The 25,076-nt window shown below is 41.1% G+C and overlaps 1 protein-coding gene across 1 annotated transcript in view; it reads right to left on the reverse strand.

Moving 5' to 3' along the window:
- LOC126336008 (uncharacterized) overlaps positions 1–25,076 on the reverse strand; it is a 1,808,067-nt gene that overhangs the window by 301,855 nt on the left and 1,481,136 nt on the right. Inside the window, exon 3 of the mRNA XM_049999486.1 lies at positions 23,369–23,392. Within this exon, the coding sequence (XP_049855443.1) occupies positions 23,369–23,392 (24 nt within the window). The remainder of the gene's footprint in view (positions 1–23,368; positions 23,393–25,076) is intronic.

Raw genomic sequence — 25,076 nt, forward strand, 5'->3', positions numbered from 1 at the left:
GGATGCCCTTCCGTCCGCCACCTCGAACCCCCTAGGACGGAATCAGTGCGAAAGTTTTCAAATGTCTGTGAGTCGTGTAACTGAGAAGGAACTTGGGGACCAGCCCGGTATTCACCTAGCGGGTTGTGGAAAAACGCCTAAAACCACATCGAGGCTGGCCGGCATACCGGTTCTCGTCGTTAATCCGCCGGGCGGATTCGATCGGGGCTCGGCGCGCCTACCCGAGTCCAGGGAGCAGCGAATTAGCGCTCTCGGCTACACTGGAGCGTCGGAAATAAAATTAGCAGTATTTTGGCTGAATCTCTAACAGTGTCCGGCAGCTAGTGGCATCTATTCATGTGGCATAGAAACTACAGCCACTCGAGTCATCTGATACCACCTGTCTGTCGCGTGATTCACACTGCGTGTCCGTTCACAGATCTCCCATCTCAATAGGGACGATGTAATGGCGTTACGTCTTAAAAGTTCCTGTCAGATTAAAGCTATGCGCAGTATCGAGATTCGAACGGGGGACCTTCGCATTTCGCCAACAGTTGCTCTACCAAATGAGGTACTCAAGAACATCTCACGACCAGTCCTCAGAGCTTTGCAGCGGATCCTGACTCCGCGTTAGGTAGCTCAGTTGGTAAAGCATCTGCCCCGAAATGCAAAGGTCCCGAGTTCGAGTGGCGGTCCAGTACACAGTTTTAATTTGCAATGAAATCTCGTTAGAGCGCAAAAACCTCTGTAGACTGGCTCTAATTTTTTTGGTGTGTGATCATAGACATGTAAGATCGGTGTATAACTTAAACAACAACTTGATAGGATTGGAAAAAAAAGTCAAACAGTTGCAGAATTAAAGGCTTATTATCTCCTTAACATGGTTTGGAGAAAAATAAATTTTTCAACAGAAGGAAAGGGGACTCGTTAAATCTCATATTGTCATATTGTCTAGTTATAAACAAAAAGAAATAACAAATTTTGCAACTTATTTAGATTTCATCGTAGCAGGAGATGGTTCCAAAACCAAGCAAAATTTGTTTTCTTACCAACCTAGTAGTAGTAATTGTTTTGTAACCTAACAAACATTAACCCACGCAGCACGTTAAAGAACAACACCAGCCTAGTTTAGATCAGCATGGACTGAAAAAAAATCGACTTTCCCCGAGCAGTGATGTTCACGCTGTTAATACTAATAAGGATACCTTCACACGGAGACGCTGGAGTTGAAGCTGAGTGTCAAGTCACCTTTCCCGGCTGGCGTTGGTGAAAGTACACCTACATCTGTTGTTTCACGTCTTCTTTTTGTTCTCACCCTAAAAATGCCATAGATTTATGATTCACCACTTTCAAATTAAGGTATTTTTCTATGGCAAAAAAAACATTATTACTGTAAGTAAATGAAAGGTAATTCCAAAGAGCAGACAAAAGAACTCCTCGTAGCTCTACCTCCACATGATGCTGCATGGGTAAGAGGGCCCGCACCCCCAACTGCGTAGCATAATTCTGCTGCGAGGTGGTAGCCGTGGCTACTGTCTAAGAGGTCTGCATAAAATAATATGGCAGGCGCAAGACAAATCAGCTTATGTGATGAAACGGATGGGTGGAGCTTGTATGGTCGAACGAATGGCGTCGCATTGGGGGTGCCACTGCTGGTTGTCACCTATAATGGCAACTTTATTCGTGAAGGATTTTGTAATATCGATGACTATATTTTATTCAGAACAATATTCACGAGACATTGTCTGTGCAATTTGAGCGAACATTCTCGTGACATTAATTAAAAAAGGACTTCATCGAAACTAAAATAATAATAATTAACTTTTGTCAAAGTTATAATTTAATTTTCTGTGAAAATTATGTCTCAGAGAATATTCTTGGAAAAAGAGAATGGAAATTTTCATCTTTTGTTATCCATGATTCTTCCAGAATAATTTTTCTTCTTGTTCGAACTGTTGTAAGGATCGGACGCGATTGATGTCTTGTAGCATTGAGGTCGGTGAAAAACTGCATTATGTTGCTAAGTAACTGGCATTCGGTCAACTACCTGCTCAGTTCCCATCACGAGATTAAGTGCAACCCATTCGAATCCTCCCACTAAGGAAACAAACCACCCACAAAGAGAGTTTCAGTGTCATTGAAATCAATACGTGTGTTTGAACTTTTATTTTAATATGATTCTCGTCCTATATAAATCTTAAGTTTTCTGTTCAGCTACAATGGAGCGCAGCCAAGAGCGCCATTGATCTACAGCGCGGATTATTAGAAAATTGGTGAATAATGAGTGATTACCACGGAGAAATACTTTTAAATGTTAATGCATATAGTTAATGTGCAGGAAAGATGTATATATATATATATACAGGGTGTTACAAAAAGGTACAGCCAAACTTTCAGGAAACATTCCTCACACACAAATAAAGAAAAGATGTTATGTGGACATGTGTCCGGAAACGCTTAATTTCCATGTTAGAGCTCATTTTAGTTTCGTCAGCATGTACTGTACTTTCTCGATTCACCGCCATGATTTCATACAGAACCTGTGCTGCTAGAACTTGTGCCTTTACAAGTACGACACAACATGTGGTTCATGCACAATGGAGCTCCTGCACATTTCAGTCGAAGTGGTCGTACGCTTCTCAACAACAGATTCGGTCTCCACATGGCCTCCACGCTCTCCTGACCTCAACCCTCTTGACTTTCAATTATGGGGGCATTTGAAAGCTCTTGTCTGCTCAACCCCGGTACCAAATGTAGAGACTCGTCGTGCTCGTATTGTGGACGGCTGTGATACAATACGCCATTCTCCAGGGCTGCATCAGCGCATCAGGGATTCCATACGACGAAGGGTGGACGCATGTATCCTCGCTAACGGAGGACATTTTGAACATTCCTGTAACAAAGTGTTTGAAGTCACGCTAGTACGCTCTGTTGCTGTGTGTTTCCATTCCATGATTAATGTGATTTGAAGAAAGTTATAAAATGAGCTCTAACATGGAAAGTAAGCGTTTCCGGACACATGTCTACATAATATCTTTTCTTTATTTGTGTGTGAGGAATGTTTCCTCAAAGTTTGGCCGTACCTTTTTGTAACACCCTATATATATATATATATATATATATATATATATATATATATATATATATATATATATATATATAGTCTGTTGAAAGTGAAACAAGGCCTGAACCAGAATTGATAAGTGACTCTCTTATCTTGGCCGCCATTTTAGTGAAATATTGCAGCGGAAGTTTCAAATCAAACTACTAAGGTCACAAGAATGTTGATGGTCAATTTTCTCGATAATAATGTGTATTGGTGGCCCAGAGCCCACCCAAAAATTATAAATCAGACTTAGATTATGGATAATCTTTACATATGGTGAAAACATTATGTTACGTGGTGAAATTGTTCTCTGTTAATGTATGAACCCTGATTATTTCATAAGAACTACTAGAAAATATTATTTGACAGGAAAGAATACAAGCCGGCCGTTGTGGCCGATTAGTTCTAGGCGCTTCAGTCCGGAACCGCGCTGCTGCTACGGTGCCAGGTTCGAATCCTGCCTCGGACATGGATGCGTGTGCTGTCCTCAGGGGCTTAAGTAGTTCTAAGTTTTAGGGGACTGATGACCTGCCATGTTAAGTCCCATAGTGCTTAGAGCCATGTGAACCATTTTGAAAGACTACATCAGTGTTGTGCGCGTGTGGTATTTTGTTTAAAAATAGTTCATTATGTTTAAGGTAAAATGTTTCCACCTTGAACAATAGTTCGCTAAATTGTGTAAAAAATTTAATCCCATTTACACTGTGTGACAGACAACATTGGTACACGTTCTCAGCTGGAGATTTCTTTGACAGGAAAACCTTTATCTTTAGCTGTGAGAGGCAGCGATTAAATGAAACCCCATTTTACGCTAGTCATAAGCAATTGCTTTTGTTGTAGTCCTTCCCACGATTTGTATAATACCGCAATCACAACCTTACACCACAATTTCAAACAGGAAGCTCATGCAACAAGCTGCTCTGAAGTGAACATGCTTTTTCAGATTTGTCGATGACACACTCGTGTTGTCGCCACACGAGAGTGAAAGGCTTCAGTAATTTCTCGAACACCTGAACTATCTGCTCCCCAGCATCAAATTCGCATGAAGCTGGAAAATAATGGCGTACTCCCCTTTTGGGACGTCCTAGTCAAGCGCAAAATGGACGGCACTATGGGAAGCAGTGTGTACAGAAAAGTCATAGAAACATAAAGGTCCATTTTTACCGACCGATCGCCGCTTCGTCCTCTGCCAATGGCGACACTGGAAGTGCGTGTGGTCAGCACGCCGCTCTCCCGAATCAAAATTGGCTCTGAGAACTTTGGGACTTGACATTTGAGGTCATCAGTCCCCTAGACTTAGAACTACTTAAACGTAACTAACCTAAGGACATCACACACATCCATGCCCGCGGCAGGATTCGAACCCGCAACCGTAGGAGCAGCGCGGTTCCGGACTGAAGCGCTTAGAACCGCTCGGACACTCCGGCCGGCCGCTCTCCCGGTCGTTGACAGTTTCCCTGACCTGGAGCCACTGGCATTCGGTCAACTAACTGCTCAGTTGTCATCACGAGATTAAGTGCACCCCATTCGAATCCTCCCACTAAGGAAACAAACCACACACAGTGATTTATAGCTTGTAAAATTATGGGTATCTGTAGATTCACTAAAATCTTCTAGTTCATCTTCACAATCTGTTCAAACTGTTAACACAGTATTCCGACAGATAACATTTGTAGACACTGTAGACACCCTATAGACAAGAAACATAGGATGGATTTTACAGCTTATCGAAAATCATCTTCAATATGGACTTACAACAAAATTTGCAATCATACAGTTATCAAGAAAACAGAATTTTTTGGAACACACTAAACGCATATCACATTTAAACAAACCTCTGAGACTGACGTCATAGAAATAGCCATGTTAAGTTCAGTAACGAAACTAAAGAGTAAAATTATAAGTTCTGTAAGAATGTTAAATAATGAAAAAAATTACTTTCCAAACTTCATGTCTCATCTGAAAACTTAGGAGACAGAGACACTGACATTCTTCTAATTTTTGTCAGTTTTACCCCAAACAGGAAATAGCGAAATTTGAATACAGTCAGTTCCACAAGAAATTGTACGCCATTTTCTCTACGAAAGAACAGACTCTATTATAAGTATATGTTTGCATGAAAATGCATGTTATTACTGACTGCACCATTACCTAATAGTTAATCCAGCCTCCGCCATGATTGATTATAGCTTGGCTACTTAGACCTCTCTCCGGTAAATCATCCAACCTCTAAATATCAGTTGACCCACTTCGTAACAAATGTCTTTGACTTTATAAGAATTTCAGCAGCAGCAGCTCCATATGAAAGCTTGTATCCCTTCGGATGATTTACAAGTAACACTGCCTCGTGACACTTCAAATATTTTACACTCATTGTAAACTGCAACCGACAAAACAAACCATTCAACTCACACACTGTATATCTATAAACTGTGCAAAAGCGCATTGGTTACAGATTCGAGACCATTAACAGAGAGGTCACTGCGGACGTCACATTCAAAATTATTGTGTACATTTTCTTGTGGAACTGACAGCATGAAAATTGCACCTTAATTTTAAATTTAAAAACATAGCTGATTCTCAAAACTATTCACACCAAAATTACTTTTATTTTTTGTTAATCTTGGTAGGGAACATAAAACAGATGTAATCTATTCGTAGAAAAAAAAACTGCAAAACTCCTGCTTGACAATCAGAGTGGAAAACATGCCGAAGTCAAATTAAGTATACCATTGTCAACACAATGTTGTTGTTGTTGTTGTGGTCTTCAGTCCTGAGACTGGTTTGATGCAGCTCTCCATGCTCTCTATCCTGTGCAAGCCTCTTCATCTCCCAGTACCCACTGCAACCTACATCCTTCTGAATCTGTGTAGTGTAGCCATCTCTTGGTCTCCCTCTACGATTTTTACCCTCCACGCTGCCCTCCAATACGAAATTGGTGGTCCCTTGATGCCTCAGAACATGTCCTACCAACCGATCCCTTCTTCTGATCAAGTTGTGCCACAAACTTCTCTTCTCCCCAATCCTATTCAATACTTCCTCATTAGTTATGTGATCTACCCATCTAATCTTCAGCATTCTTCTGTAGCACCACATTTCGAAAGCTTCTATTCCCTTCTTGTCCAAACTATTTATCGTCCATGTTTCACTTCCATACATGGCTACGCTCCCTACAAATACTTTCAGAAATGTCTTCCTGACACTTAAATCTATACTCGATACTAACAAATTTCTCTTCTTCAGAAACGCTTGCCTTGCCATTGCCAGTCTACATTTTATATCCTCTCTACTTCGACCATCATCAGTTATTTTGCTCCCCAAATAGCAAAACTCCTTTACTACTTTAAGTGTCTCATTTCCTAATCGAATACCCTCAACATCACCCGACTTAATTCGACTACATTCCATTATCCTCGTTTTGCTTTTGTTGATGTTCATCTTATATCATCCTTCCAAGACACTATCCATTCCGTTCAACTGCTCTTCCAAGTCCTTTGCTGTCTCTGCCAGAATTACAATGTCATCGGCGAACCTCAACGTTTTTATTTCTTCTCCATGGATTTTAATACCTACTCCGAATTTTTCTTTTGTGTCTTACACTGCTTGTTCAATATACAGATTGAATAACATCGGGGAGAGACTACAACCCTGTCTCACTCCCTTCCCAACTGCTGTTTCTCTTTCATGTCCCTCGACTCTTATTGCTGCCATCTGGTTTCTGTACAAATTGTAAATAGCCTTTCGGTCCCTGTATTTTACCCCTGCCACCTTCAGAATTTGAAAGAGAGTATTCCAGTCAACATTGTCAAAAGCTTTCTCTAAGTCTACAAAAGCTAGAAACGTAGGTTTGCCCTTCCATAATCTAGCTTCTAAGATAAGTCGTAGGGTCAGTATTGCCTCAAGTGTTCCAACATTTCTACGGAATCCAAACTGATCTTCCCCGAGGTCGGATTCTACTAGTTTTTCCATTCGTCTGTAAGGAATTCGAGTTAGTATTTTGCAGCTGTGACTTATTAAACTGATAGTTCGGTAATTTTCACATCTGTCAACACCTGCTTTCTTTGGGATTGGAATTATTATATTCTTCTTGACGTCTGAGGGTATTTGGCCTGTCTCATACATCTTGCTCACCAGATGGTAGAGTTTTGTCAGGACTGGCTCTCCCAAAGCCGTCAGTAGCTCCAATGGAATGTTGTCTACTCCGGGGGCCTTGTTTAGACTCAGGTCTTTCAGTGCTCTGTCAAACTCTTCACGCAGTATCGTAAATCCCATTTTATCTTCATCTACATCCTCTTCCATTTCCATACTATTATCCTCAAGTACATCGCCCTTGTATAGACCCTCTGTATACTCCTTCCATCTTTCTGCTTTCCCTTCTTTACTTAGACCTGGGATTCCATCTGAGCTCTTGATGTTCATACAAGTGGTTTTCTAATCTCCAAAGGTCTCTATAATTTTCCTGTAGGCAGTATCTATCTTACCCCTAGTGAGATAAGCCTCTACATCCTTACATTTGTCCTCTAACCATCCCTGCTTAGCCATTTTGCACTTCCTGTCGATCTCATTCTTGAGACGTCTGTATTCCTTTGTACCTGCTTCATTTACTGCATTTTTATGTTTTTTCCTTTCATCAATTAAATTCAATATTTCTTTTGTTACCCAAAGATTTCTACTAGCCCTCGTCTTTTTACCTAATTGATCCTCTGCTGCCTTCACTACTTCATCCCTCAAAGCTACCCACTTTTCTTCTACTATATTTCTTTCCCCCATTCCTGTCAATTGCTCCCTTATGCTCTCTCTGAAACTCTGTACAACCTCTGGTTATTTCAGTTTATCCAGGTCCCATCTCCTTAAATTCCCACCTTTTTGCAGTTTCTTCAGTTTTAATCTACAGGTCATAACCAATAGATTGTGGTCAGAGTCCACATCTGCCCCAGGAAATGTCTTACAATTTAAAACCTGGTTCCTAAATCTCTGTCTTACCATCATATAATCTATCTGAAACCTGTCAGTATCTCCAGGCTTCTTCCATGTATACACCCTTCTTTTATGATTCTTGAACCAAGGGTTACCTATGATTAAGTTATGCTCTGTGCAAAATTCTACCAGGCGGCTTCCTCTTTCATTTCTTTGCCCCAGTCCATATTAACCTACTATATTTCCTTCTCTCCCTTTTCCTACTACCGAATTCCAGTCACCCATTACTATTAAATTTTCGTCTCCCTTCACTATCTGAATAATTTCTTTGATTTGATCATACATTTCATCAATTTTTTCGTCGTCTGCAGAGTTAGTTGGCATGTAAACAGGTACTACTGTAGTAGGTGTGGGCTTCGTATCTATCTTGGCCACAATAATGCGTTCACTATGCTGTTAGTAGTAGCTTACCCGCATTCCTATTTTCCTATTCATTATTAAAGCTACTCCTGCATTACTCCTATTTGATTTTGTGTTTATAACGCTGTAGTCACCTGGCCAGAAGTCTTGTTTCTCCTGCCACCGAACTTCACTAATTCCCACTATATCTAATTTTAACCTATCCATTTCCATTTTTAAATTTTCTAGCCTACTTGCCCGATTAAGGGATCTGACATTCCACGCTCCGATCCGTAGAATACCAGTTTTCTTTCTTCTGATAACGACATCCTCTTGAGTAGTCCCCGCCCGGAGATCCGAATAGGGGACTATTTTACCTCCGGAATATTTTACCCAAGACGACGCCATCTTCATTTAATCATACAGTAAAGCTGCATGCCCTCGGGAAAAATTACGGCTGTAGTTTCCCCTTGCTTTCAGCCGTTCGCAGTACCAGCACAGCAAGGCCGTTTTGGTTATTGTTACAAGGCCAAATCAGTCAATCATCCAGACTGTTGCCCCTGCAACTACTGAAAAGGCTGCTGCCCCTCTTCAGGAACCACACGTTTGTCTGGCCTCTCAACAGATACCCCTCCGTTGTGGTTGAACCTCCGGTACGGCTATCTGTATCGCTGAGGCACGCAAGCCTCCCCACCAACGGCAAGGTCCATGGTTCATGGGCTGGGGGGGGGGGAGGGATCAACACAATATAAATATTATATTCTCGTAAATAATTACCAATAGTTACTGTAAGAATTACTCTAGTCCTATGTTTTCCATTTTCCTGGTTTTTGTAAGGAAATTAAAGTGTCTCAAACGCTTGTAAACAAATATCAAAGTAACAACTCCGGTCTGAATATGGAGGTTTCACGAAGTCCTTGACGTCTCGATGCAGATGACACACTTCATTGTCAGGGATTGTAGGAACTGGATGTGTTTTGAGGGTCGCTCTAAAAACTGTTGTCATCAATAATACATGAGAATAGTAGTGAAAGTGTAATCCGAAGTTGGAAATAAACTAAACAGTGGAAATTGATATCATGGTCAAGACTTTTTATTAAAAACATCCGTCAAACCTCTTACCAATACCTGTTTTTGTAAACTTGCACAAGAAGCAGAGCAGCAGCCTGGGAGACATCGCCCAAAACTTCAACAACAACAAAAAGCTAAGTACAAATTAATTCAGCGACGCCTTCTCCACTTTGCCCAAATTTAAATACTTCAGGGTGGAAGACGAGTATTGGAATCTGGTCATACCTAAAAGGTAATAAGACAGGTGGATGAAGTGACGTTAGATGCTCCAGCTGCCATTACCCTTCACAGCGTGAAGGAGTGGTACTTACATTGGTCAACAGGGCCCTTCTAATATCAGATGACGGAAGCCTACTAAGGGAGCCCAACTACGTTAAGGACGTATTCAAGAAGAGACAAGTCCGACATATTTTCAGACAGAAGTTAAACGCCCAGTAAAAAGAACAGGAGGAGGAAAATAAGACAATGGCGTTTCTATTGTACACCGACAAAATATCCAACAAAATCGGCAGAATCTTGGCTCAACGTAACATTATAAGCCATTTCCGTCCATTTCCGGAACCGCGTGCAATATTAGGTATGGTTCCATATTCCATATTCCATGTCAGACTGTGCGGTAGCCAAAGAAAGGTGCCAAGAGCACTGGAGACGCACAGAATTTAAGCAATCAACCTAATCAGCGTCTGGAGAAGAGTACATGAACGCAGGCACTCAATGAAATATGAACGAACCGAATCGCTAAGCCCGACTTCGTCGTTTTGAAACTGAGTTCTAAAGGAGGCTATTGAAATACGACTGGGAGCCTACCTGATGAAGAGGATTTACTCTCAGTAAAGCGTGGGACTAATCGCTCAGAAAACTGAAGAAATAACTTCAAATGAGAGCGACGTCCACGCCCAACGTGGGTCCACGGAAGCACAGAGGGACCGGAGATCGCGTCCAGATTTAGGCGATCGTGTTCGCCCACAGTTTCACATAAATCGGCATGCGACCGCATAGTGAGGGAAGGTATTTTCACTCTGCCGTAGCAACTACAAGAAAATGCTTGTTTATTTTCACAGACGCGTTTCGCTTTATTGAAGTAAAGCATCATCAGTGGTCTATAATTAAAGATATTTACAGTTTGATTAGTTTTTAAGATCGAAAAACAGTTCGTTAACAATAGGTTGCTTTTTACTTACGGCTATTTCCGCTTTGTTTCTCGCCCAGATCGGGAAATGCCGTCTGTTAGCACATCTTTGGTGTTTTTCTTCATTAGACACTGATACTTGAGGTCAAATATTTAGTTTTCTGCAGAGCTATGCATTTCTTGTGTTTTACAAAGTACACTTTTCCTCACACCACTGTGTTCTGCTTATTGTTATACTTTTAGACACATGGCAAGCTGTCTAGCAGTTTTTTCTTTTCTTTTTTATTTTTGCAACATAAGCTCACTCTGCACACGACACACATGTTTCTCCTATGAGCTGTCAAAGTATTCCTCATCCTTCCTGTTATCTTCACCCCCGCCCCGTATTCTCCTTATATGGCAGCCAGTGAACTTTTTCTATTCATCAGATGAAGAAACCATTACGTGACAGTCATTTCCAGAATGAATAGGAGATTTTCGATGTGGAACCTATAAAGAGGAGCCAAAACTAAGACGTCTACATGTTGAGTTGAAGGATGAATATGTAACAACCTCTCGTAAGTATTAGCAACGTGCTGTACAAAACAACAGGAGAATGTGACACGCTGTCCACACATCGTCTATCTCCACCGAATTTTTTCATACGTGCGGAAGGATGTGACATGGCACTGGTATGGCTGTCAACTGTCGACGCTCATTGTACTTCTGATCAGTGACTGCGTAATTTAACATAATTAAAAAAAACTGAGGAAATACAAAGCTATCTAGATGAGAGGAAATTTTCAACGAATAACAGTGGTGAAAACCGCAAGGAGCTCAGAGTAACGGTGCAAGCGATATTTACGTTTTCATTGAGTTGATAGATCTTAATTCACGAGTGCAGGAAGTGAGAGGACTGTTCAGAGGGAGCATAGTGGGGCGGTGCGGGCCGAGAAATGCAATTCATCAGTGCGCTAGGGCAGACAACGCTTCTGGAATTTTCTAAGGCGGGCGGATGGATACGAAGTGGTTCTAAACTAAAAATACTGGGTCGTTTGCAGCGGTTTCCGAACGGTTGGAAGAGCACAGAGTATAGAGTATAGAGTAATATAAAAAGTCAAAGACAAAGGAAGGCCTGATGATGTGATGGATTATAATACAATGACGGGAAAAATCGCAGCACCAAGAAGGAGTTGTGCGACATAAACGAAAGTTCGTAGACATCTTTCTACAGTTGAAAGCTGATGTCTATGAAAACATCGCACATGTCACATGAGAGAGAGGCGCTAGTACGAGTATGCAAATTAAGTTTGCTTTAAATGCACTCTGTAACGGTTGTGAGCTTTAGTTACCTTTGAGACTGGATGTGGTGAGTTGAGGTTAGTCAAGAATACATTTAACGCGTCAAAAACGCTATTATCAACACCTGCCTGAGTTTGAACGAGATCATTTAACAGAGCAACGGTGGTCACGAAAATGTGCTGTCGCAACGCGTCGTACCGCATCTACAGCAACAATTTGAGCAGCAGTTGGCACCACAGTGACACAACGAACTGTTGCAAATCTGTTACTTCACGGACAGCTGTAAGCTAGACTGCATTCTACTGACTCCAAACCACCCTTTGTGACTTCAGTGGTGTCAGGCGAGAGCTCACTGGATTTCAGGGTGAAGATCTACTGTGTTTTCTAATGAAAGCCTGTTCTGCCTCGGTGCCAGTGGTGCCGGTTAGAAGGAGGGCATTTGAGGGTCTGCAACCAGCCTTACACACTGGATCAACACCTCGAGTTATGCTCTGGGGTACGATTTCGTATGACACCAGGAGCCCTCCCGTGGTTATCCCAAGCAGTCTGACAGCAAATTTGCTCATCAGTCTGGTGATTCGAACTATTGTGCTAGCATTCATGAACAGGGTGTTTTCCAGAAAGATACAGCTGGCCCACGTACCACTGTTGTAACGCAACGTACTTCACAGAGTGTCAACATGTTGTCTTGGCCTGATCTATCGCCAGATCTCTCTCCTGTCGAGCGCATAACGGACATCATCGCACGAGAACTCTAGCTTCATCCACGAACAGCATTAATCGTCCCAGTACTGACCTACCGGGTGCAACAGGCATCGAACTCCATCCCACAAACTGATACGCGCCATCTGTATAAGACAATGCATTCAAGTTTGGATACTCACGTTCAAAATTCTGACGTTTACACCTGTTATTATTGTACCACCATTTCACATTTGAAATGGCATATTTCGCGCTTACATTAATCTGTCATCTTGCAATGTTTATCGCTTACATATATTACCTAGACAAATGTATTCCCGAAATTTTATTATTCTACATTAATTATTTTTGTGTTACCTTTCTTTTTCCGTCAGTGTGGTTAGGGGAGATGTAAAATTCTGGCGGATATCACTCTGCAAATATCTTACTGGAAGATATTGCAGTGTCAAAAACATTCACAATTACTAAAGCTGGTAACGTGACGTCATTTTCGCCGTGGTGGGGTACCAGTCGGAAGGACGTGCCACTGTTCAGCAGAGCGCGACTGGGTTCTGAAACGAGCGGACGTATCTCGAGGCAGCTCCGCAGTTATAGCAAAACAACCTGTGTGTTTCCACATACTTAAAAAAAATTATCGAGAAATTCTAATTGAAGATCAGAATCTGGAAGAGTTTCAGCACTTAAATTATTTAGAGAGTTACATTAAAAAAAGATAAGGACTGAAGAAACTGCAAAAAGGTGGTAATTTAAGGAGATGGGACCTGGATAAATTAAAAGAACCAGAGGTTGTACAGAGTTGTTAACATCCAGTATAGATTGAAGTATCAGGTAGACGTTTCTGAAAGTATTTGCATGGAATGTAGCCATGTATGGAAGTGAAACATGGACGATAAATGATTTGGACAAGAAGAAAATAGAAGCTTTGGAAATGTGGTGCTACAGAAGAATGCTGAAGATTAGATGGGTAGATCACATAACTAATGAGGAAGTATTGAATAGGATTGGGGAGAAGAGAAGTTTGTGGCACAACTTGATCAGAAGAAGGGATCGGTTGGTAGGACATGTTCTGAGGCATCAAGGGACCACCAATTTAGTATTGGAGGGGAGCGTGGAGGGTAAAAATCGTAGAGGGAGACCAAGAGATGAATACACTAAGCAGATTCAGAAGGATGTAGGTTGCAGTAGGTACTGGGAGATGAAGAAGCTTGCACAGGATAGAGTAGCATGGAGAGTTGCATCAAACCAGTCTCAGGACTGAAGACCACAACAACGACAACAAGGATTACGGTGGTATTAGGGTGTATACGACGCTAGAAGCAAAAAATTAAGAAATATATGAAGGCAGACAAAAATGAAATTTTGTGAGGTGCTGGCTGTACCTGTTCTACTGCCTAGCTATGAAACCTTGGTTATGAGGAGGCGGCTGAAGTTTTTACGAGCAGTCAAAGACTGCAGTAAATTGGACAGGATTCATATTGAAAACATTGGACCAGAACTGATTTTTTTGCAGTAAATGACAAAATGGAAGAAAACAAAGAAAAATGGGAAAATATCCGCAACGAACTGAAGAAAAAAGAATTCCAGAGATAGCATTACAATAAAAATCCAAAGGAAGTAGGGACTTAGGACGGCCGGTTAGAAGATGAAACTGATGCCAGAACAGGTTGACAGGCCTAATCTGTGAAAGGCAGAAGAAGAAAAAGAGAAGAAGAAGATCCAGACCACTTCCTGCTGTCTGAGACTTGGTGATATTATATTAGTGAAGACGGTATGCTAGGAAATGGGTGATTATTTTATCATGTCAGTGGGAGTTCTTTTTGTCTTCTGCTGCTGTACAGTAGACTAGATGACAGGACTGCTTCTAGCTAGCTGGCATGGGAGCACAATATTCGGCAGCAGAATACACAAGTGATTTTGATGGTGAAAGAACGTGTGTGCTTGTGTGCCTTAGGTTGATACTACCAGCTTTCAGAGATACTGATTCCAACTGCTGAGCAGTTTAAAGCGTTGGGCCTTACTGCAACTCGAATCCGGGATTTTTGCCTTTCGCGTGTGAGTGTTCCACCCACTGAGCTATCCAAGCGCGATTCACACACACATCTTTCAGAGCTTCACTGTCACCAGTACTGGTCCTACTTTCCAATCTTGACTGTTCTTCATACACTTTGCGAGACTAGCACTACTGGGGAAAAGAACATTGCGGAGAAACTATTCACGAGGCTGCGGCTATGCAGTATTCTTTCTTTCAAGAGTGTTAGCCAAGTAAGGTACACGGGAGAACTACTCTGAAGTTTTGGATATTGTTACATTTCTGACACTTGGAGCTATAAAGTTTGTGCAAGTGAAATTTTCAGATGCCAGCTGCATACAGACATTGCATTAAATTCAGCGGTAACATGTGGAAATTTGCACCGGACTGCACTCGAACCCGAAAAATGATTCTTTGTTCCATGTACCACACGTCAGTTGGGCTAAGTTACAGTAACTGATACATGACGTCATAAAATAGATTGTGGTAGGAGTGGCAGATGCTATTTTCCGGTTACAGCAATTGTGAGATGCTATTTTCCGATTACAGCAATTGTGAGAGACTTGGCCAACTGTATCGACTTTTGTTCCCATTAGCTGCTGTATTAAAAGATGGAGGGATTACCCTCTGGCTGGAGAACTAAAACTTATATTTTCATTTTTTATTACTAAATTGACATTAATATCGTGATTATAAAAATATGAGGGAAGCACTTAATACTGTTCTCTTAATACATAATCAAAACATAATTTTATTTTTGTGCCAAATGTGCCATTAGCTGACCTAGGTTTCCGGGTTAGCAATACTTCCAGCTATCTTGTGTGCAGAAACTCTCAGCGTTTATCTGGTGGAACGCATGGAGTGCAAGGAGAAAAAACTGTCTCTTGAGCGAGCAGAGGGCACAGTACAGTTACATGAATGTGTGATGTCCGTTCTTGCAGACATGTCCGATAGAACAAGGACCACGCGGAATCCGCATCTTTGGTATACGTAATCTAAATTGAAGGTGAAGGGAGGGGGGGGGGGGGGCGAAAGAAAGGAAAGCGAAGGAACTGATGATATCACCTGCCTGCATCAGGACGTCATGTGGAATCACCCACGACGAGTGGAAATGTGTGCCCCTTCGGGAGTCGAACCTGGGACCTTCTGCTTGCTATGCAGTTCCGTTAACCACTGCGCCACCCGTATACAGTGTTCCTCACAAATGCGCGAACCATCTTTGCAGACTTCTCGGCCGACTCACGTTGTCACCTGGCGCCACCATTACCAGCAATTCCCATCCATGTCGTGCGTCCATGCTAATTTCACATTGCCATCGGAGGTCGAACGTGAACCTGCATCTGCACTGATAGTTGTAGATTTATAGCCCACTCAGACATATCGGTTATGTCCGAAACAATACACAACACACATTCATATAAGAGATACTCCTCGATGACATTGCTGTCCTAAGTGAAAGTGAAGAAAAATTGCAGGATCTGCCGAATGGAATGAACAATTTACTGAGTACAGAATATGGACTGAAAGTAAAACGAAGAAAGACGAAAGTAGCGAGAGGTATCAAAAATGAGAAAAGTGAAAAACTTAACATCTAAATTGGTGATCGCGTAGTGGGTATAAAGCTAAAGAATTCTGGGACCTAGGCAGCAAAACAAGCCGTGATGTACAGAGCAAGATTGATATAAGAAGCAGCCTAGCACAATCTGAAAGGGCATTTCTGGCCAATAGAAGTCCGATGGTATCAAACAGAGCCCTTAATTTGAGGAATAAATTTCTGAGAATGTACGTTTGGAGCGCAGCATTATATGGTAGAGAAACATGGACTGTGGGAAAACCGGAACGCAAGAGAATCGAAACCTTTGAGATGTGATGCTACAGAAAAATGTTGAAAATTAGGTGAACTATTTAGGTAAGGAATGAGGAGGTTCTATACAGAATCGACGAGGAAGGCGAGGAAAGAAATATGTGGAAAACTCTGACTAGAAGAAGGGGCAGTATGACAGGTCAGGCGCTAGGACATCAGGGAAGAGAGTGCATGGTAACGGAGAGAGCTGTACAGGGTAAAAGCTGTATAGGAAGACAGAGATTAGCATACGTCCAGCAAAAATTGTGGACGTAGGTAGAAAGTGCTACTCTGAGATGTAAAGGTTGGCACAGGAGAGGAATTCGTAGCGGCCCGCATCGAATCAGTCAGAAGACTAATAAAACACAGCCCATTCAGGAGTATTAATCACATGAATGCGTGGTGTCGGTTCTTTCGGACACGTCCGAAGGTAAATTTGCATATGCACTGATGGTTGTGGCTTCATAGCTGATCGAGGCGTATCAGTTAGGTCTCGAAATTTACAGACACCACGCATTCATTTAATTGATATGCCTCGATGGACTATGAATGAATGACCATTTGTTTAGGTTAGACCTCCAGTGGGAATCTAAAATTAGCGAGCACGCAGTACGTGGACAGGGACTGCGGATAAGTGGTGGCGCTAGGTCGAATTGTGAGTCAGCCGAGGAACGTGTCGAGATGGTCCGCGCTTTTGCGAGCAGTACAGTGTCCTGGCGGTGCAGTGGTTAAGGCAACTGCATAGTAGGCCAGAGATCCAGCGGTCCAGTCCCACCCCAACACATATTTTCACTCATCGTCACTGACTTCGTACAAAGTCTCGATGGATCTGATGTCATCAGTTCCTCCAATTTTCTTTTATTTCTCCCCAATTTAGCTTCAATTTACATAATAGGCACGGTGCTGGTGGAAGATGGAAGCGTGGCTGCAAGTCAGGAGTTGATCTTCTTTGTTGTCGCCGTACATACCGCAGTGATTGTGTGCTAGCTCGTCTGAGCAGTTTTGAGCCGTTGAAACCTTTGAACTGCTAAGTCGCACACACTGAGGGCATTGGACAAACGTTGTTTATATGGTTAGCTCTGCTAGCGACCTAGCTCTTCTGAACAAGTACTGTAATCTGCTTCTTACTGAATTGGCATTTTCCGGCCGGTATCAGTGAACAGTGCATCTCCAGACTGTGTTTGAATGGAGCACGTTAAGCTGGCTGTCAGTGGTGTATTATGTTGCTGTACACCATACAGATTACTTCTTCTGGGGCCGGCCGCGGTGGTCTAGCGGTTCTAGGCGCTCAGTCCGGAACCGCGCGACTGCTACGGTCGCAGGTTCGAATCCTGCCTCGGGCATGGATGTGTGTGATGTCCTTAGGTTAGTTAGGTTTAAGTAGTTCTAAGTTCTAGGGGACTGTTGACCACAGCAGTTAAGTCGCATAGTGCTCAGAGCCATTTGAACCATTTGAACTTCTTCTGGTGTGTGATAAAGCGGACAGTCGATTGCCTCGACATTTTTGTATATTGTGATTTATTGTTCTTTGTGACTGGATGTGGATAATAGAAGTAGCACATGTTAAGTAGCATATGCTTGTTAACAGAATGAGAAAAGGTGGTTGCCTTCTTTTAATGCTGAATAGTTTCAAGTTTAGTCTTGAGTACTTTCTCGTATCCCTATGTGCTGAGGAGGACTGATGTTCAAACACCATGACACATATTATGGGAGAATGCAACGGCTGCCGGTCATTGAATACACAATTCTGGTTCACATAAATTCAGATTTTCTGTTGTTGCTTTCACCGACTTGTTTTTCCTGGATGACGTTTCTTGATCATGTTTAATTACATTAAATTGGAATTAATTTGATTGTAGGGTAAATAACTGACTGACATTTCAATGGATTAGGTTTTCATGTCTTTTAAACATCTCATTTTTAAACTCACTGCGAATAGGAAGTGCATTGTTTGGACTTGCTTGTGGTCGTTTTATTACGGTATACTAAAGCCATTTAAATGTTGTTGGATCTGTGTTTTATTAACAACTCGGCATTGAACTAATTACGAACTCAGTTATTTCAGCGGCTTGTTTATTGAAATAAATCTGTATTTTCTGCTGAAATGGTCAATAAAAGTATAACTCTTGTACATCCAACACGAGCTCTGTCAATCGATTCCACCCTTAATACAAAGGGGCCATACTGCACGTAACATTATCAACTTCCATATAATAGTCGAGTAATAAGGAAGGGCCGAATCACTTCGTGTGCCATCGGCTTTACATCAAATGGACGACTAGCGACTTGGTTAGGGCCAAACACTTCAACCGTCACTGTAGGGACCGACCATTTTGGTTGGATGGATTGCAATGTGCGCTTCACAACGCGACTCTATGAGGAATGCAGAGTAAAACTGAGCTTAGGAAAGCAAAATTCAGTTTGTGAAATGTTAGCTCACCACTTTCAAAAACGGAGAGAAACGTGTTCTGACCTATAAGACTGACTAGTAACTATGCGTTTGATTTCTGCAGGTGCACCTGATACTACACCATATTATGGTACAGCTTCAAATTCTTTTCTGTAGAAGATAAACAAAAAAGAATTGGTGTCGTCAGCATTAGCCTGCTTCTCGATGGTTCCATTACAGCCTCATAGCATAAGTAAGTGATTCAAGGTCACCTGCTACATCCTAGATAGGCCATACCTTGTAATCACATGTCTTCCTCATATCATAACAAATGAATACTTTATAAATGCTAAGACACTCGACCTAATTACGTTCTGCACATGTTAACATATACGCCCTTTTACTCAGTTATACCTTTTATTTCACTTTACTAGTAAATTCAAGGTTAGGAGTTACGTTCACGTCTTGTCCCGACAAGTAACTATCATACCCTCCGCAATATCCTTTCTTCCAGGAGTGCTAGTTCTGCAAGGTTCGCAAGAGAGCTTCTGTGGAGTTTGGGAGGATGGAGACGAGGTACTGGCGGAATTAAAGCTGTGAGGACGGGGCGTGATTCGTGCTTGGGTAGCTCAGTCTGTAGAGCACTTGCCCGCGAAAGGCAAAGGTCCCGATTTCGAGTCTCGGTCCGGCACACAGTTTTAATCTGCCAGGAAGTTTCATATCAGCGTACACTCCACTGTAGAGTGAAAATTTCATTCTAGAAACATCCCCCTGTCTGTGGCTAAGCCATGTCCCCGCAATATCCTTTCCAGGAGTGCTAGTCCTGCAAGGTTCGCAAGAGAGATTCTGTGAAGTTTGGAAGGTAGGAGACGAGGTACTGGCGGAATTAAAGCTGTGAGGACGCAGCGTGACTCGTGCTTGGATAGCTCAGTCGGTAGAGCACTTGCCCACGAAAGGCAGAGGTCCCGATTTCGAGTCTCGGTCCGGCACACAGTTTTAATCTGCCAGGAATTTTCAACTATCACACAGTTTATGCGCAGGCGCAAGGTATTATTTCCGCGTAGGCTGGCCTCATGACGCTACGGTCAGTTCCAGTATAGCACTCGTGGCTGCCGCATCGCGGTCTCGAAATGGAGCCGAGGCAGTTCCAGATAAGCTTTATAGACTGACGATAATTTATGGATTTGTAGTTTTAGCTTGGCATTGTCTACTATGGAAAGACGGTAGTTACTGTTATTCTGAAGAACGTTGGGTTATCCCGACTGAAACCTAGGTGAATTCTAGTCAAACCGTGCAACTGATGCTGTTAATTATTAAAATTATAATTAAAATTTGTAAAATATGTGTAATATATGCAAAAAATTTATCTGTGTTCTTATATTTCATTCCTGTGTGAACAGTTATCGATTATGTGGATTCTGTCCAAAAGAAATAAACATTTTGCATTTTTATGTTGTATAATATTGTGTATGTCAATTTTGCAAATCACGTCTGTGGTCGGCGAGTGTGGAAACCGACGCAGGCAATGATAATTAAAAATATAACAAAGATATATATTAGCATATTAAATTGCTTATAAATAGTGGAGGGTTAGGCATTACTGTCTCTGACTTCTCGTAGCCTGTGACGCTCTTTCGAACGCTTAGTTCGCTTTCATTTGCTTTTTGACCGAGAAAGACGCCATTGGGCACTGATGTATGAAACACGCGTGTACTTTGAATTTTAAGTTAATTCTGAGTACAGTAATTGTTAGAAATACGTGTAATAATTTGTAGCTAGCTTGTACAGTATTTCATCCCACATTTTAGCCCTTTTTCAGCGAATTTAGCATTTTTTTGTGACGCAATGCTGCGACACGATCGTGGGAGCCGCTGCCGCGACAAATTCAAACTATAATTGAATGAAAGCAGTTTTCCCGCAACTAAACGGACAGGTAATTGTAAATTAAAATTAGTTCTTTCAGTTTCCCGAAAACCACAGAGGAAAATTACAGATTTTATTATGTCATTTTCAGATGAGCATGGGCAACTGCTGGTGCAATATTAGTGACGTAAATAATTTACGTGAATCAGAGAGTTACAACTTTACTTGTGTGAGATCAAAGACTGCTGTGTTGGAATCTGGTCTGGATAATAACATTACAATCATTTAATTTTTAGTTTCATGCCCCCGTGTCAGCCGTGGCATCCAATAGTGTTCAAACATTTTTAAAAAATCCACTGCAGCTTTTATGTTTGGCAAAACATTGCATACTGCAACTTTCACGCGTGTAATAAGAGTAATTTCCAGTGCACTTCAGAGACTAAAGTAGAGAAAGACATCTTTCATTTCGTAATCAGTTACAGTAATGATACAGTGTTTCATTTCTAACAAGTCAGATCAGAGTTATGAGAACATAGTTTTGCAAATGAAAGATAACTTAAAGATCATGCATTAACAGCAGGAAATCTTTTAGTGTTGTGCGTGTCCCCACACAATAGATCACAGTGCACAAAGTTAAATTTTCAACTACAAAAACAAGTAGTGAGAACTGCATTTTATCTTTTGTGTTTCCAACGATAATCAACATTTGGTTTACTTAAGGTGCTATGGAATATGAACTGTATCATATCCAAAGACCATAAAAGTTCAAGCCATGATTTTATTACCACCAAACGAATAAATAACATTGTTTTACATTCAATCGAACTATAAAATCAAAGTGCACGTGAATATATAACGTTGCACATGGCCATCCCATGACTTTTGTCACCTCAGTGCATATTTCAGTACACCTGAAACAATGATTCAGTGACTCTTGAAGCTATAAGATATTTTTATGAAATATTTTTGTTACGGTTGTCTGTAAATGAATAGAGGTCCTATTTATTAAATTGTATGTTCGTACTTAATTTTATATGTTGTGATTAATTTAGACACGTTACATACTATCATAATTGTCTTACCTGACTTTTTCCCTAAAAAAAGACAGATTTTGCTGTCGTTACTAAGCAAATTAAATTCTTGCATGGGTAGAATTGTAGTAGAAAAACCAAATGACATATGAAGAAATAATCATCGAAACAGTCGTAAATAAATCATTAACCTTCATCACACTTTAAAAAATTAGGTAATGTACGCCTGAAAAATTCTCATTTATGGAAAATACGAAACATTTTTTGACGTAATTGGGCACACACTCCTGAGCCTGCAATGAAAATAATTTTACCAATTTATTGTCGCAGGCTAAAGGAAAGTTACTGATTTCTTCATATTTGCCATATTTCTGGCAGAGAGAACTTTACTTTTAAATATGAAGTTCATTTCAGTCAATGAACACACAAATTGTTTACTAGCTCTGCCAGTTTCGACTATCAACAGACCGCGTAATATTGATGTTACTAGCCTCATGACGCATCCACAGGCCAAGAAACATTTACTGACTCGCCTGTTGATAGTAGGAACCTGATGATGCACCTATTGGCCAAGAAGTATTTTTGGACTAGCGACAGTAAGAACCCCACAACACAACTTTTAACAAAGAAGCTTTTATGGGCAGTTGATAGCAGTAGCCATATGACACAGTCACCAGCGAAGAAATGTTTACGAGCTGTTGATAGTGGGAGCTTTATGAATAGTAACTAGTCAGTCGTAACCGGTATAGGTATTAAAGGCTTCATGTGATCCTTCACTGCAATAATCTTTATAGAAGCTCTCTGAATTAGTGTATGTACCTATAAGAAGAATTATGAATTTTTCAAAGCTCTTGATCACAGCAATGTGTTTGTAACTCGTTACTATGACAATTTTTTTTTGTGACACACAACTGAAATACTTCACAAATTTGGTGTACACCAGTCTCTCATGCTTATTTTGTAATTAAATTTCGAGTCCTTGGAAGGAGCTGAAAGTGTATTACAAGTGCTTTCCAAAACTGTGTAGCACAGCACATTTCCGGAGCAGTTTCATATCATATCAGAAAATGCTTTTTTGTCATCTATCAGCAAAATAATATTGAAAATTTTGCGTATATCGGACATTTATAGCACTAATTTTTTGCTTTCAGGAGAAGGGAATTATATCAGTCAACGCGCAGAGAAGAGACTGAACGTGAATTCTTTTTTAAATGTTGTGTAAAACGGCACTTTTTTTTTCTTTTGAAACCTGTGTATGTGGGAAAATTCAATGACGTGTGACACACTTGGTCCGGACAGGACCTGAAATTAGCACGTTGCGAAATGAGAGTGCATGTATGCGTGTGTCTCTGTGTGTGTGTGTTTGTGTTTTCCTTTGTCAGCGTGCTCGGTTTAGGGAGGGGATGACCACTGCTTTTTGTCGGCGTGTTTAGCATGAAAGGGTAGGAAATTCTGCAAATGAAATACCAGCGTGAAAGCAGCGCTTCCGGTTCTCTCTCTCTCTCTCTCTCTCTCTCTCTCTCTCTCTCTCTCTCTCTGACTCTCTCTCTCTCTGTGCGTGTGGGGCCTCGCTGAGTGAAACATGTTTGTAGCTACGCACCTCGCGGCCGCTGCAGAATCCGCACTCACCTTGTCGAACAGCTGTCGCCATTTCTGGAACAGAAAACGCAGAAGGATTTGCGTGAGTCCTTTGGCCGACCACAATCCAAATACTGCTCAGCACAACAGAAATTTAATCAGTGGAGCCGCAGGATCGTGCAATTGTTTTGCAGTTTCGCGAGCAAGTTGTTTTGGTTTCTCTCTTGAAGCAGTCGCAACGCAATTTGCAATTACTACAGCTTTGGCAGCACGAGCGAGGCACGGGGCAAACATACAGTGTGCGTAGAAACAATAAGTTACATATTCATGGCGCCTGCACAAAATGCAATCATCTTAAATAAAGAGGGTACTCTGATTAGTCTAAAAAACTCACAGTATGAAACTTGAAACAAACAAAAAATGTCCCGCTGGTACCAGAATTAGACGTACAAAAAGAGAAAGGCTAATGTAGTATATTACAGAGTGCAGCTGCTTAACGAGAAAATGTATAAATGCTCAGATAATCCAAACACTAAACTCAATTAGAGATGTAACAATAATCCCCTGAGTACAGTATGCGCAGTTTGCGCTTCGTTTTACGAAAAGCTAGTCTTTCATACATCTCAAAGTTTATGACGTCATAATTCGTGAACACAAGCTTTCGCGGCCGAACTCTATTTCGATAAAATTCTTCTGTATGAGTGCGTCATGATACAAAACAACCGACGTTTCTTGTATTACTGCAAGCAGCCACAATCATGGTGACTCCTTGATGGTTTGTAACGGTAACATTATATAGAGGAGAGACTGTGCCACGTTGGCGATGTTATCGGGTAACTAATTTACGAATTGCAACACAGTCGCAGCAAAAATTCACAGAGGTTCAGGAAGGTATTTTATATTTAGTGCAGTTACAGACAACAATATTTTATAGCAGGTAATTAACTTCGGTCAGTGATGCAAATCTTCAGGTACGAATAACAGCAGTTTTACAATCATAGTTTAGTAAAATTTAATACATTAACTGTTACAGATAGTTTATTTTTAGACCTGTGATGAGGTGGGGCTGTACAGCTGTCAAATAATTGTGCAACTTCACTGTAGATGCCCATCAGCTGTTTATTTTTCTACATACATATAAATTGCTCGCTTCAAATAATATAGTTACAAACTGGTTACGCTTTTCTTCGGCTTGATAATGGTCTGCTGATCGAAGCTGATCGTGATTCCTTCGACCGGCCACAGTCCAAATACTGCTCAGCACAACAGAAATGTAATCAGCGGCGCCGCAGGAGCGCACTGACAATGAGCACAAAAATGCACAGCTGATGATCATCTACAATGAAGTTTCGCAATTGTTTGTTCATCTCTTCAAACATGTTAATGAATTACCCTTTTTTATTGTATCAGTGGTATAAATTTTTATTTTAACACAATCACAATTATTTTACTAATTTTAAAAGTTAAGGCAAAAATCTTCTTGTTTCAGTGCATGGTCAAGACGATTTTGACCACCGGACAAGATGATAATATTGATAAAAGCTCAATATTTTTTATTCTTCCAAATTATAAGTCAGTACATTGATTGATCAGAGATTGATTTGTATTTTTAACGGTATTAAATGAAAGGATTATTGTGTTGAAAAACAGCCGAACTGTAGATCAGTGTTTTTTATGATCGAAAGTGACCCGAAAACTTTCATCCTCCGAAATTTGAGCAGTCTTCATCCCACATGAGTAGCAGTAACGTACTGTCCAG

The sequence above is a fragment of the Schistocerca gregaria genome, chromosome 2 (genome assembly GCF_023897955.1).
Source record: "Schistocerca gregaria isolate iqSchGreg1 chromosome 2, iqSchGreg1.2, whole genome shotgun sequence".
Taxonomy (NCBI): Eukaryota; Metazoa; Arthropoda; class Insecta; order Orthoptera; family Acrididae; genus Schistocerca; species Schistocerca gregaria.